We start from the raw sequence: 13,784 nt of genomic DNA, 5'->3' as shown, positions 1-13,784 counted from the left end.
ACATATCTTGTACATATCTTTTCTTCACGTCCAAATTTAGTACCCAGACAGTGGACTTTTTAGACTTGGTTTTAAGAGGTGAAAAGGACAAGATATGTAAAAAGAATTTAATTAAAGAAGTAGACGCCAATAGCTTCTTGCACTTCAAAAGCTGCCATTTGAGGAGATGGAAACAGAATATACCACATTCCCAATTCTGCAGGATTAAGCGCAATTTTAGCAATTCGAAGACATATGATGAACGGATAGAAATTAATGCCAACAGGTTCAGAGAAAAGGAATATCCTGAGAAAGTCCTGCAGACAGCCATTAATGAGACGAAGGCCATGGAAAGAAATGATTTGTTGAAGTATAAAATCAAAAGAGGACAACGATCAACAAATGGTCCCATTTATTACGACCTATAGTGGCCATGAGGGACATATCAGGAAATCTTTTAACCAACACTGGAATATTCTTCTTATGGATCCCATTTTAAAAGACATACTACCTCCAAAACCACAACTTGTCTTCAGAAAATCCAGGAATTTGAAAGATATATTAGCACCAAGTATGCTGAGAAAGAGAAATAAACAAATCTGTCTCAAACCTCTAAGGGCAGTTACAAATGTGGGCATTGTAATACCTGCAAGTTTTTACATCCGAAGAGGAAAACATTCACTAATTATGATGGATCGAAAGAATACACCATCAAGGATTTCATGAACTGTAACTCAACATCCGTCATTTATCTGAATGTAAGTGTGGCAAAAAATATGTGGGGAAAACGAAGAAATTAAGAATTCAAAAACATATCAGAAACATCAAAAACAGGATCGAAGGACACGCAGTATCCAAACATTTTACCACGGAGCATAATTCCAATCCAGAGGAAATCAGTTTCAAAGCCATCGAACATGTGACACTAGGAGAAAGAGGAGGAGACCTGAGCAACCTACTCTCCAAAAGAGAAATGTACTGGATATTTGAACTTGGTACTATGGCCCCAAAGGGATTCAATGAAGGCTGTGAAATAGTCCCCTTCTTATGAAGAATGATACACATTTTCTACTATTATACCACCCTCTAAGCAACCAATTATAATTGGAAGCCAATTAGAGGTGGGCCCAGCCAGTACTAGGAAGGGTAACCTCCTGGGAATACCTGGTGTAGTAGAGTCTGTAGACTTATCGATAGCGATGAAGAAATCTGGGACAGGAAGAATGTAAAGTATTTGGGGTAATTCAGGTCTCTACAGCCATACCACCGTGCTCATGCCAAAACTCGTCTGATCTTGGAAGCTATACATGGTTGGGTTTGGTCAGTATTGGGATTGTAGACCTCCCAAGAATACCAGGTGCTGTAGGTATATCCCCTAGATATAATACATACATCCACTATGCACAAGTCCCTGGAAGCCCTGAATGAATCCATATACAACAATGGAATTGGCCATTTGGACTTGTCTCCTGGCCTGTTTGTGAAGAAAAATGATGACTCCTGGAATACAATTAATGACTCTTTATTTTTTTATATAATTATCTATCTACCAATCAACATCTCTAGAACTGGATTGCACTCTAGGAATACTATTAAAAGACGCGGGCCATTAGTATCCTACTATATATCCGTTGCACAAACCTTTTAAATCATATTCACTAGTTTATGATTGGCAGAACTGAATTGGACTGTGTCTGTTTACATATCTTGAAAAATGTCTATATTCCCCTAGTGTATTTTCCTTATAAATATTGGCCAAAATGTGAAAGAATGCTCTGATCCACAAAAAACACTACTTGACATGACAATAGATGATCGTTTTATTCATAATATTAATCTCCTTTAGTTCCAGAAAGATGCGCTGTGAGGGCGGAAATATGGCACATGTCACCTAACTAAGAAGGGCAGAATTGATGTACACTAACTAGCATAGATGAGGTACCCGAGATGGACCTGGTCTTTATCGGAGGGCAGAAGTGACCACGATCCACACATGACCAGACATGTGCCCCAGATCCTGGCTACCTAAAGGCAGAAGTGCCACGACGAGGAGAAGGGTGGAACTGATGTAAACACCAGATGACACAATGGAAAGCCTAGCGGGCACACATGCACGTGGATGTGATGTCGCGGGATCCAAGATTTGGGCGGAAGTGCTAAATTGAATAGGAAGGGCGGAAGTGGCCCGTTCCTATTTAAATAACTATATATTCATGACAGTAAACATATGGACTAATATATGATTTAATACAACATATTACTATGCCATTCATGTTTACATGCTGGCTCTAATTTGGGTTAAATACATGAGTCTTGTGTTTCTCAGTAACCCGGAAGTAATTGCAACAGTGATCCCTAATGAGCACATGGAGGGGTATAAATAGGCAGATACCCCTCCTGTTTGGTATTCCCTTGAAGAAGTCCCTGGACGAAACACGTTGGGGCTAGCAGTCTCTTACCCCATGAACTTTACCTCTCTTTTTTACACATATAAGCCGACATCCTCTTTTTATTCATTTATTTATTCATTTACCCATTGCACTTATTGATATGTGATTTTTTTTGTATTTTCTTATCATGTGATCATCCTTTATGCATTTCAATTTTTTATCTCTATAGAATAAAATTATATATTTTATATTTCATTATTGCACTTGATTTTTTATCACTGTTTTATCACATACTTATTTATGCTACATGTGATTCATTATTATTTTTTATCTCTATAAATATATACTTCATTATTGCACTTTTTTATCACTGTTTTACCACATACTTATTTTATGCTACATGTGATTTATTAATTAATTTATTGTATGCACTAGCACTTTTCTGCAAACTGGCTGCCTCTCTGTCAATCATAGTACTATATATATATATATATATATATATATATATATATATATAATAACAGAAAGTGAAATCAAGCGCCTTATAGTGAAGTATAGTTTATACAGTATTTTGCACACTTATATATATGTGTACCGTGTTGCCCTAGTTAATAGGCATGTAGTAAGATCTTAAGTCCCCACTGGTCCTTCTTACTGTCCAAATTCGGACTTGACTCCGGACCCCAATGTTTAGTACAGGGAGATAAAGAACACTCTCATAGTGTAATACTTTAAAGGTTTTATTCAGCACAAACACACACACACAAAAATATGCAATTACATTCAAATAGAATTCAAAAAGGCTTATCTGAGAAAAATGGCACCCTGTCCAAAAATAAATCAAAAAGGTGGGGGGAGCATCACCGGATGTCCGGAAGTGATATCCCTTAAACCATCCTCCTGATGAAGTCTGGCCCAAATTTCGTGAGTGACGAAACGCGTTGAGAATAGGATGACCCCCGTCACCTGACCTACCATTTTTCTCAGATAAGCTTTTTTAAATTATAATTGAATGTAATTGCATATTTTTTGTGTGTTTGTACAGGTAGTAAATACAAAAAAAAATATTTACTGCCTGAGATCGAGGATTAAACCTCGAAACGTTACAGCATCACGGACTAAGTGTCCTTATTTATCTTTATTGGAAAAGACCAGCGAGTGCCGCTCTAATTGACTATATATATATATATATAATAATATATTTATTTTTTTTTTAAGCAATGTATATGATATGAAATTTTTTTTATTGGGAAAGTTTTAGGAGTGTTATAAGAAGGGTAAGGATGTGGCTGGGTGCCAGGGCCGTGAGTAGTGGATATAGCTTGGCGGGCATTGAGGCCAGAGTATCCACAAGTGGTTTGGTTAGCTGCCTGGGGCCTGGTAAGTCCGAGGGACCCACCTACTAACTACCGTAGGCAAGTGCATTAATTTGTTTTTAAGGGGTTTTTTTTTTTTTTTTTATACAATATCAAGTTAGATCTACTTTCATGGGAGTAGGGAGCGTTGCAATAGTGCGCAAGAACAAAAAGATGACGGCTTACATAAAAGATATAGATGGCAGCCGCATTCCCTGACACTCCCGTGCAGCGGTGGCTCCTACCCTCTTTGATGAGAGGGGCTGCCGCCACTGAAAACTTCAGGATCACTCTCTGGCTCCTGCCCCTGGGGCTGCCTGGTGTATGTGTGACTGGCAGGTGGCGCTTCCAATAGGAAGCTACGGCCAGTCACAGTGTAGCCAGTGGAGTCACGGACTGCACTGATTACACTGAGGTAGTGGATTCTGCTGGGGTGACTGCAGCCTCGCAGCCCCTAGGCAATATCTCCCACTGCTCCCGTGACGCGCCCATGAGACAGACTTTTTTGCGCACATTTCAGGTCACCTCCCAGACACCGCCCAGGAAATCCCATGGCTTTGCCTCAGGGGAACGCGTGTTCCGTTGGGGTGTTTAGGACTTTTCATGCATGCGCAGTAGCAAATAATAGCTCAGCTGCGCAACCATCGATATTGCGTGCTCCTCTGAATCATACCCACAAGATGGAGGCAAATATTTAATTTCTAACGCTGAAGCTAGGGGAATAATATGCACTGAACTGTATCCACCAATCAGCAATGACATATTATATACTGAACGCAGGTTTCCGATTGGTTGCTATGGTTTTTGTACAAACTTTACATGTAAATGCAAATTACTAATAGGATTCACAACAGGAAATTCAGTTCTAAGCGTTAGTAGCGAGGTGCCTCCAGTACAGTCGGGCAAAGGCATTTTGTGGCAATGGACATGGCTAATCTTCCTTAGAGGTGCGTAGGAAAATTAGCGATGTTGTGGTAAAGTAATCTACAGTAACTTTGGTAATATTCTGCCTCTGTGGTCCCCACACATTTTATACCATTTGCAGTAACCTATGCTGAATAAAGGGGCATTAACGGCAGATTAATTTGAGATGGTCCACTGGAGGCAAACGGCTGGTAAGTGCCTGAGACAAGGAGCATCCAGCCTATCGCACCCACAGTACCTGCAGCTAAAACAAAGAGAACATTGCCGCTTTAATGCTGGGTTAGTGTGGGCACAGTGCAGTGGCAAATGCAGGATTCCTAGAGGGGGGTTTCCAAATGCTTGATTTTAGAGTGAGTGTGGCCAGTCCATAAAGAGGGCATAATTATCACTTATCCAGCTTTAATATGCGTCATACAAAGTGTATTGTGTGTCATAATTCCAACATATACAGGATCACAGTAAGCCATTAGATGCAGTAGTAGGGCCATCCTGTCTGAGCAGAATGTTTTTTTTTCACATGTGGGCATCATTCCAGGGCATTGGAGCAAGTCCGGGAGTCTGGGGGAGCAGCGGAAGAACTTAGCACTGCTGTGGGCATATATGTACATATTGTCTCCTTGTACACTGGATAATGTATTATTATACAATATTAATAATTAACCCTATTAATGGTCTATAGCAGTGCACCCCTAACAGTGCATGTTTTCCACATCTCCTAGTTGGTGCACAGGTGAATTTATTACTGGCTGACACATGTTAAAAGATCCACAGATGGTGCAAATTATTTCATTTGTGATACTGAGAAGAAGATGCAGCACTAGTAACATTCTATTATATTACTATTTCTATCATGGTCATAGTGTGGGCTGGGGAGGGGGGTTTCCAGGCAGTCGGAAACCCCCCTGCGTTTGCCTATGCAGTGGTATCTGGTGATGCTCAGAAGCAGATAGATTGTCTCTATGACCAGGTGGATGAGCCCTAAAGCTTTGTTTTTTGTTAATGAACTAATTCAGCCCAGGTCAATGCAACTGGTATAAAGTCGGGCATACAGGAGAAGAACATTATCACCCTGGAAATGAGGCATGTCAGTGGGTGTAATGCCAGCGGCTGAGAGACATAGAACAATGCACAATGTACTTACAGAGGTTACTCCCTGTGCTGCCGCAGTATTGATTGCCCAGTGGTTTCCTCCAGCTATATATAAACTCATTAAAGTTCTATTCTTCCCATACTCCCCCTCCCCACATAGCAGAATAACAGGCAGGGCACATGTCACCACTATGCTTTGTATTACTGTATATTCTATAGCTCCTGTCTTCTGTAAGATATTTGCTCTTTTACTTATGTTCTGCAATGCTGGGATTTTCAGTTAACTCTACTGTAGTTGTGGCATGTTTACTCTCTCTTTCCACCTTTATTACCCCCAATCCTTTCATATCTAACCACATCTCTTGACTTTTACTCCGAGTTAATGTAGCGTCGCACAGTATGCACTTGAAACAGTATTTATTTTAAAAAGCTGTTCTCAACTCCAGTCCCCAAGTAACCCCCAACAGGTCGTGTTTCCAGGATTTCTTAGCAATGATCAGGTGGGTTAATCTATGCTGCTGAGTCGGTAATTATCCCACTTGCTTCCACTGACAGAAATCCTGAAAACCTGACCCGTTGCGGGAACTTAGGACTGGAGTTTTGGATCCCTGATTTATTTATTCATTCATTTTTATCTATTTGGTTCTTTTATTTAGAATAACAATTAGCAGCTCCTCTGAGATGATCATGTCCTTTCTCAGAGTCTTTAGACCCCACAAATATACTACTTTAAGACATAAAGGGCCTCATTCAGAGGCGGTCGGAGGATGCAAGCGGTCGCTCAGAAACTGGGCGGCCACTTGAATCCTGACCGCCCGCCTCTGTTGCGGTCGTTAGGCTGTGGGTTAACACCCACAGCTCTAACGACCGCTCGGGTGATGGTCACGATGGTCAGAGACCATCGCGACCATCGGGGCTTACGACGAGACCCTAGGGTAGGGTCTCACTTGTCGTAAGCCCCGGAGAACTTCTGGCTCTGTCAGAGCCGAAAGCTCTCCACTGACATCACTAGTGATGTCAGTGGGGCCTCCCCCAAACGGCAGGCGTTCCCCTCCGTTTGGGCTGCCACCCCCCCGGCCCGCCTTCCAAATGGGGCGAGCTGTTAATCAACATCGACAACTCGCCCCCTTTGGAAAGAGACCCGCTACGACCGGCGCTGTCGGTCGTAGCGGGTCTCACGCATGCACAGGAGGGAGCCGGCTCCCTCGTGCGAATGCGCACTGTCAAAACATGGAGGCGGCAGTGTGGTCGTAGACCGTACGGCCACCTCTGAATAAGGTCCAAAGTCCCGGCTTCAACCCTCGGACCCAGGACACAGAGTACAGGTTGAAGCCAAGCTACACCTATTACACATGGGTGATGACACAGGTTATAACCAGGTTGTCACTCTTCACACCACACCAGGGTCGTGCAGTGACCCAGGTCTTCCGTCAGGAAGCAGTGGATGCTTGGAGATGGTGTCATCTCCAAGTGCCACTGAACAGGCCAATCAGAGCCTTTTAGGAATGACCCGGGTAATCGAGACCCGGGTTATGCCGTTTAGACTAGGGACAACCCTGGGAATAACCCTGCTACCGAGCAGAGTCGCAGACCCAGGACTCCGACCCTGGTCAGCCCCTTTCACGTATAGTCTAGACCAGGGGTAGCCAAACCTGGTCCTCGAGAGCTACCAGCATTGCATGTTTTCCAGGTCTCCTCACAAAATCACCAGTGAAATAATTATCTCCACCTATGGATCTTTTCAAATGTGTTAGTGAGTAATGAATACACCTGTGTACCAGCTAGGTGGTCTAGAAAACGTGAACTTTTAGTAGCTCTTGAGGACAGAGGTTGGCTGCCCCGGGTCTAGACCCAAGTCGGTGTGCGTGCACAGGAAGAACACCTGGGTATTAAGTAGGTGTATAATTGTGTTATTGGAGCTCAAGAGTGAAAATATTTGGGATGTGAAAATGTTCCTGTTACAGTAAGACTAGGACGTGCTGTGAGGCTGGGAAGAGGGATATTGCTGGAGTTCTGTACCTTACAGTGTTTATTCAGGCTGCAGCTCTTATTACTCTTTGTAAAATTCTTCAAACATATGTACATTAATAATATAATTATATATACTACTTAAATAAATAACAAGAGACGGTGTCTTCTTTCCTTTTGCACTAATTTGTACTATATAAATATTAATCGGTAAATTATCTGAGGTGGAACTGGAAGTCCCAGCATGCCCTTCACTGGATGAGCATTTAGAGAAAGAGAATTCCTAATACAGAGATGTCGCTCTCTCATCTGCGAGAACCAGAGTTGCCTATAAACGCAGGTTGGGCCTTTTTTTAACGCAAGTTTCTTTTTGTGCGTTTGTGTGTTTTCGTGCGATGTGCTTAATTTTTTCAGGCCAACCTGCAGTCGCGGATCCATAAAAAGAAGGGTCCGGAACAGGGGTTGGAGGGGTCGTAGAAACGCAGTCGAGGTGCAGTAAAGCCGTGTTCTGCGCACTTTGATGCAGATTGCAGGTAAGATGGTCACACAAAGTTACACGTGAGTCTTATCAGGGAGACGGGACTTTACGTGCTTCTCAGGTTTTCATTATATTTGATTGTGAATAAGGAGCCCAGGAGATCATGTATATACTGCTTACATTTTATGTGCTATAGGAACTATTTTGGTTGCCGTCGCCACTTCTGATTTGTTATATGTGTCTAAGGGGTCTATTTACTAAGCAGTGTTAGGAGACAGAGTGAAAAGTGATAAGAAAGTGATAAGGTACCAGCCAATCAGCTCCCAACTGTCATCTCACAGGCGGTGTTTGAAAAATGACAGTTGGGAGCTGATTGGCTGGTACCTTATCACTGTCTTATCACTTTTCACTCTGTCTCCTAACACTGCTTAGTAAATAGACCCCTTAGTCACACCCAATAATGCAAATTAATTTAAAGTGTTATAACTAAGAAAGATGAAATTTTACTGAATAATCGTTTTAAAAATAACAAAGTGTGATTATTACTGAGTGCGGGAAGGGGGGAAATATTTTTTTCCCATCTGCCTCTTATTCAATTAGCGTCTCACATGCTCCAAGTGACTTACATGGTGTACTGCAACCTCACCTCCTATCCTGGCGCACCTGTCTCTGCCATTGGCATAGTGAGGGAGGTGTGTACTGCCATTGGCATAGTGAGGGAGGTGTGTACTGCCATTGGTATAGTGAGGGAGGTGTGTACTGCCATTGGCATAGTGAGGGAGGTGTGTACTGCCATTGGCATAGTGAGGGTGGTGTGTACTGCCATTGGCATAGTGAGGGTGGTGTGTACTGCCATTGGCATAGTGAGGGTGGTGTGTACTGCCTTTGGCATAGTGAGGGTGGTGTGTACTGCCATTGGCATAGTGAGGGTGGTGTGTACTGCCATTGGCATAGTGAGGGAGGTGTGTACTGCCATTGGTATAGTGAGGGAGGTGTGTACTGCCATTGGCATAGTGAGGGTGGTGTGTACTGCCATTGGCATAGTGAGGGTGGTGTGTACTGCCATTGGCATAGTGAGGGTGGTGTGTACTGCCATTGGCATAGTGAGGGTGGTGTGTACTACCATTGGCATAGTGAGGGTGGTGTGTACTGCCATTGGCATAGTGAGGGAGGTGTGTACTGCCATTGGCATAGTGAGGGAGGTGTGTACTGCCATTGGCATAGTGAGGGAGGTGTGTACTGCCATTGGCATAGTGAGGGAGGTGTGTACTGCCATTGGCATAGTGAGGGAGGTGTGTACTGCCATTGGCATAGTGAGGGAGGTGTGTACTGCCATTGGCATAGTGAGGGAGGTGTGTACTGCCATTGGCATAGTGAAGGAGGTGTGTACTGCAATTTGCTACTTGTGTCCTCATGTCAATAACATTAATCTGTGACTTTATGCCAACTACGTTGTGACAAAAGTACAAATTGTGAACCTGGTACACTGGGGGCCTGATTCAGACCCGTTCACAAGCGCTGAGCACTCGCAACCGGGTCGATGGTGACCCACATCGCAAGCGCACGATGGAGCCGGCTCCGTCGTGCGCATGCGCGAGACCCGGCTAGCACGAGACCCGGCAAGTGATGTCAGTGGAGAGCTTCCGGCTCAGTTTGAGCCGAAAGCTCTCTGGGGCTTGCGGCCACGAGACCCTACCACAAGTAGGGTCGTTGCAAGACCGCTGGTCGCGATGATGAAGACCATCGCGACCATCATCATGGCCGCTCACAATAGCTGTGTGTGGTCTCCCACAGCTATGCGAGCGGCCAGGAGGCCGCTCCAAAAAAAATAAATAGCCCGGTATTTATCTCTCTCCCCATACTTATGTATGAGGAAATGATGTGTATAATTATTAGGGGCATAGCTGGGGAAAGCTGAGCTCCACGTGCCTCTATGAATCGCTGTCATCATATTTATGTATGAGGAAATGATGTGTATAGTAATCAGGGACATCGCTGGGGAAAGCTGAGCTCCACGTGCCTCTATGTATCTCTCCCCCCCATACTTATGTATGGGGAAACAATGTGTATAAAAATCAGGGACATTGCTGGGGAAAGCTGAGCCCCACGTGCTTCTATGAATCCCTCTACCCCATACTTATGTATGAGGAAATTATGTGTATAATAATCAGGGACATCGCTGGGGATAGCTGAGCTCCACGTGCCTCTATGAATCGCTCTCCCCATACTTATGTATGGGGTAACGATGTGTATAATAATTGGGGACATCACTGTGGAAAGCTGAGCTCCACGTTCTTCTATGTATCTCTCTCCCCATACTTATGTATGGGGAAATGATGTGTATAATAATCAGGGACATTGCTGGGGAAAGCTGAGCTCCACGTGCTTCTATATATCACTCTCCATATACTTATGTATGAGGAAATGATGTGTATAATAATCAGGGGCATCACTGTGGAAAGCTGAGCCCCACGTGCCTCTATGTTTCACTCTCCCCATACTTATGTATGGGGTAACGATGTGTATAATAATTGGGGACATCACTGTGGAAAGCTGAGCTCCACGTTCTTCTATGTATCTCTCTCCCCATACTTATGTATGGGGAAATGATGTGTATAATAATCAGGGACATTGCTGGGGAAAGCTGAGCTCCACGTGCCTCTATGTATCTCTCTCCCCATACTTATGTATGGGGAAATGATGTGCATAATAATCAGGGGCATCGCTGGGGAAAGCTGAGCTCCACGTGCTTCTATATATCACTCTCCATATACTTATGTATGAGGAAATGATGTGTATAATAATCAGGGGCATCACTGTGGAAAGCTGAGCCCCACGTGCCTCTATGTATCACTCTCCCCATACTTATGTATGGGGAAATGATGTGTATAATAATTAGGGGCATTGCTGGGGAAAGCTGAGCTCCACGTGCTTCTATATATCACTCTCCATATACTTATGTATGAGGAAATGATGTGTATAATAATCAGGGACATCGCTGCATACTGGGAAGCTGAGAAATAGACTGGCCACGCTGGTTTGTCGGGTGTGGCTCATCCGTTACAATCAATGATTCCTGAGATTAGGTTGTGACTTGGATTAACCCTGTTTATGATCAGTTTAAATCATCATCACAAAAAAATAGGTTTCCTCGAAAATAATTAGGATAGAATTTTGCATGCAAGGGAGCTATTCCCCAGTGTATTCTGCTTTATCTCTTGTCCAAGTTTCCACTCTTTTAAAGGGGCTTCATACTGTACATCTCCCCCATAGTTAGTAGCAAGTTATACCCCTCACCCCACAGAATTAGAAATATTTATCCAATCTAGTTTGTAGCTTTCATGCATGTGACTAAACTGTATTTAATTCCCCAAAGCATTATAAACATCTCGTTACTGAGGGACGACATCTACTCACTGATCTCTGCCCGTTCACGCTGGACACATTCACAATGCTCCCTCTGGTCTGGATGAGATGAGGCACGGCCAGGTGAGTGAGGTGAAATAGAGCCCTGGAAGGGAACAGAGCGATGAGGCACTTCACAGACAACATCGGAGAGAAACAAGTGGAAATTTATTCAAGTATTGCACACTCACACTTGGTAATGAGTTGGGAGCTTGATCATAAATATGTAGATATCAGCATATATCTATATACAGATGTGTTCTGCTACATGCCCTGCTAGTCGCACTGTCCCGTATTGAGTCACATCGTAACATACTGAAGCGCAGGAAAAGCAGGAGAGTGTAATACAACTTTCTGTCCACCAGATGTCGCTTTTCCTAAACTGCACTGCGCATGTGTAATAAAGACAATGCAATGTCTGTAGATCCGTCTGCTGATTGGCTGACTGAACCTGTCATTCGGTACGCTATAGTTGTCATGGACTGAGAGATATAAATGAGTGCGTAATAAAGGATTAAATAATTCGGTGTGCGAGTCCTGAGTACCCCTTTGAAAAACAATATATAATTGTGTTCTGCCTTTATTATTACGGTGCAGTATGCTCGATACAGGTATCGGCGCTATAACACCTCATTGTAGAAAAGTCAGAGCCGGTCTGTGCGACTTGTGCCATGTACATTGTTCTGCAGGGATGTGCGGTGCTCACAGAGTGATAACATGCCTTAGAAATATACAGTGCGGTTTAAAGGGCTCTGTATAAAACCATCACTGAACTACAAGTGTCACCCCAGAAAGAGGTGGCTATGAATTACACACTGACTGTAAAGCCTGTTCATCATCACTTATCTTTCCAGAAAGCATGTGTAAATTAAGTGTCAGGGCCATTCATCAAGTTCCAATAAAACCATTTTTCTTCGGAAACTTGATGATGTTACTGCTTTCAGATGGCTTTAAGCCCCCGATAACCTGCTGTTTACATGGCAGCCTGTGAAGATTTACATGGCAGCCACAGCGGAGGGATCTGTTCAGATCGCTCCCAGATCGCTCCCGCTGTGTCTGCACTGCAGATCCCCAGAGCTGACGGCCCCTGAGCACTGCAGACATGTGACCCAGACTCACCGACTGAACACAGCAGGGGAGCCAGGGAGGGAGAAGATGCTGTGGTTCCGGATCGGACGCCCGCAGGGTGGTAAGGGGGGTCCGGATCGGACCCCCATGTGGAGGGGGGTTGGTGATCAGACACCCGTGAGCGGAGGAGTGGAGGGGGTGTGGCTTCAGACACCTCGTGCGGGGGAGGTCTACATTGGTCTCTGTCGGCCACGGAGGCAGCTTTACAAGGATGGGGGGTGCAGACACCAGCAGGGCTAGTGGAGCTGGGAGGGCAGGCAGATAGGCGGGCGGGTTTCAGCCTCTCTTCAAGCTGCAGATGCGCAGCTTGAAGACAGGCAGTGAAAACTGAAGAGGGACAGGTGAAACGTCAGTTTTTCAGAAGTGATAGTTTAGGGCAGGAGGCATGATGAGTGAGGCATGATGAGTGAGGCATGATGAGTGAGGCATGATGAGTACCTCCTAAACTGTGTGTGAACTCGCAGCGAGTTCAAACCTTTATTATCACATGTTTTGATGAATAGGCCCCTGTGTATTTTATGCAGCACACGTGCCACTAGGAGTTTGCTCACCATGTCACTAATCGGTACACATCAGTAAGTGCCGGTCACTGTGGCACTGTAAAAGGTGGTGTGTAGTGCTCACACGATGAGAGAAAGAAAGAGAGAGAGAGAGAGAGAGAGAAAGAGAGAGAGAGAAGAAGAGAGAGAGAGAAAGAGAGAGAGAGAAGAGAGAAGAGAGAGAAAGAGAGAAAGAGAGAGAGAGGGAAAGAGAGAGAGAGAGAAAGAGAGAGGGAAAGAGAGAGGGAAAGAGAGAGGGAAAGAGAGAGGGAAAGAGAGAGGGAAAGAGAGAGGGAAAGAGAGAGGGAAAGAGAGAGGGAAAGAGAGAGGGAAAGAGAGAGGAAAGAGAGAGGGAAAGAGAGAGGAAAGAGGAAAGAGAGAGAGAGAGAGAAAGAGAGGAAAGAGAGAAGAGAGGGAAAGAGAGAGGGAAAGAGAGAGGGAAAGAGAGAGGGAAAGAGAGAGGGAAAGAGAGAGGGAAAGAGAGAGGAAAGAGAGAGGAAAGAGAGAGGGAAAGAGAGAGGGAAAGAGA

At 44.2% G+C, this 13,784-nt stretch overlaps 1 protein-coding gene across 1 annotated transcript in view; it reads right to left on the bottom strand.

Annotated features, from left to right (window-relative positions):
* Positions 1–11,694, bottom strand: part of LOC148477373 (uncharacterized) — a gene marked incomplete at its 5' end in the record, with an annotated part of 29,476 nt that extends 17,782 nt beyond the window's left edge. The window contains one exon of the mRNA XM_088456796.1: positions 11,601–11,694. Coding sequence (XP_088312922.1) covers positions 11,601–11,694 — 94 coding nt within the window. The remainder of the gene's footprint in view (positions 1–11,600) is intronic.
* Between the last annotated feature and the right edge of the window lie 2,090 nt (positions 11,695–13,784).

This window comes from Taudactylus pleione, unplaced genomic scaffold (genome assembly GCF_031769625.1).
Source record: "Taudactylus pleione unplaced genomic scaffold, aTauple2 ptg000720l, whole genome shotgun sequence".
Lineage (NCBI taxonomy): Eukaryota > Metazoa > Chordata > Amphibia > Anura > Myobatrachidae > Taudactylus > Taudactylus pleione.
This window is presented reverse-complemented; position numbering and strand designations above follow the sequence as displayed.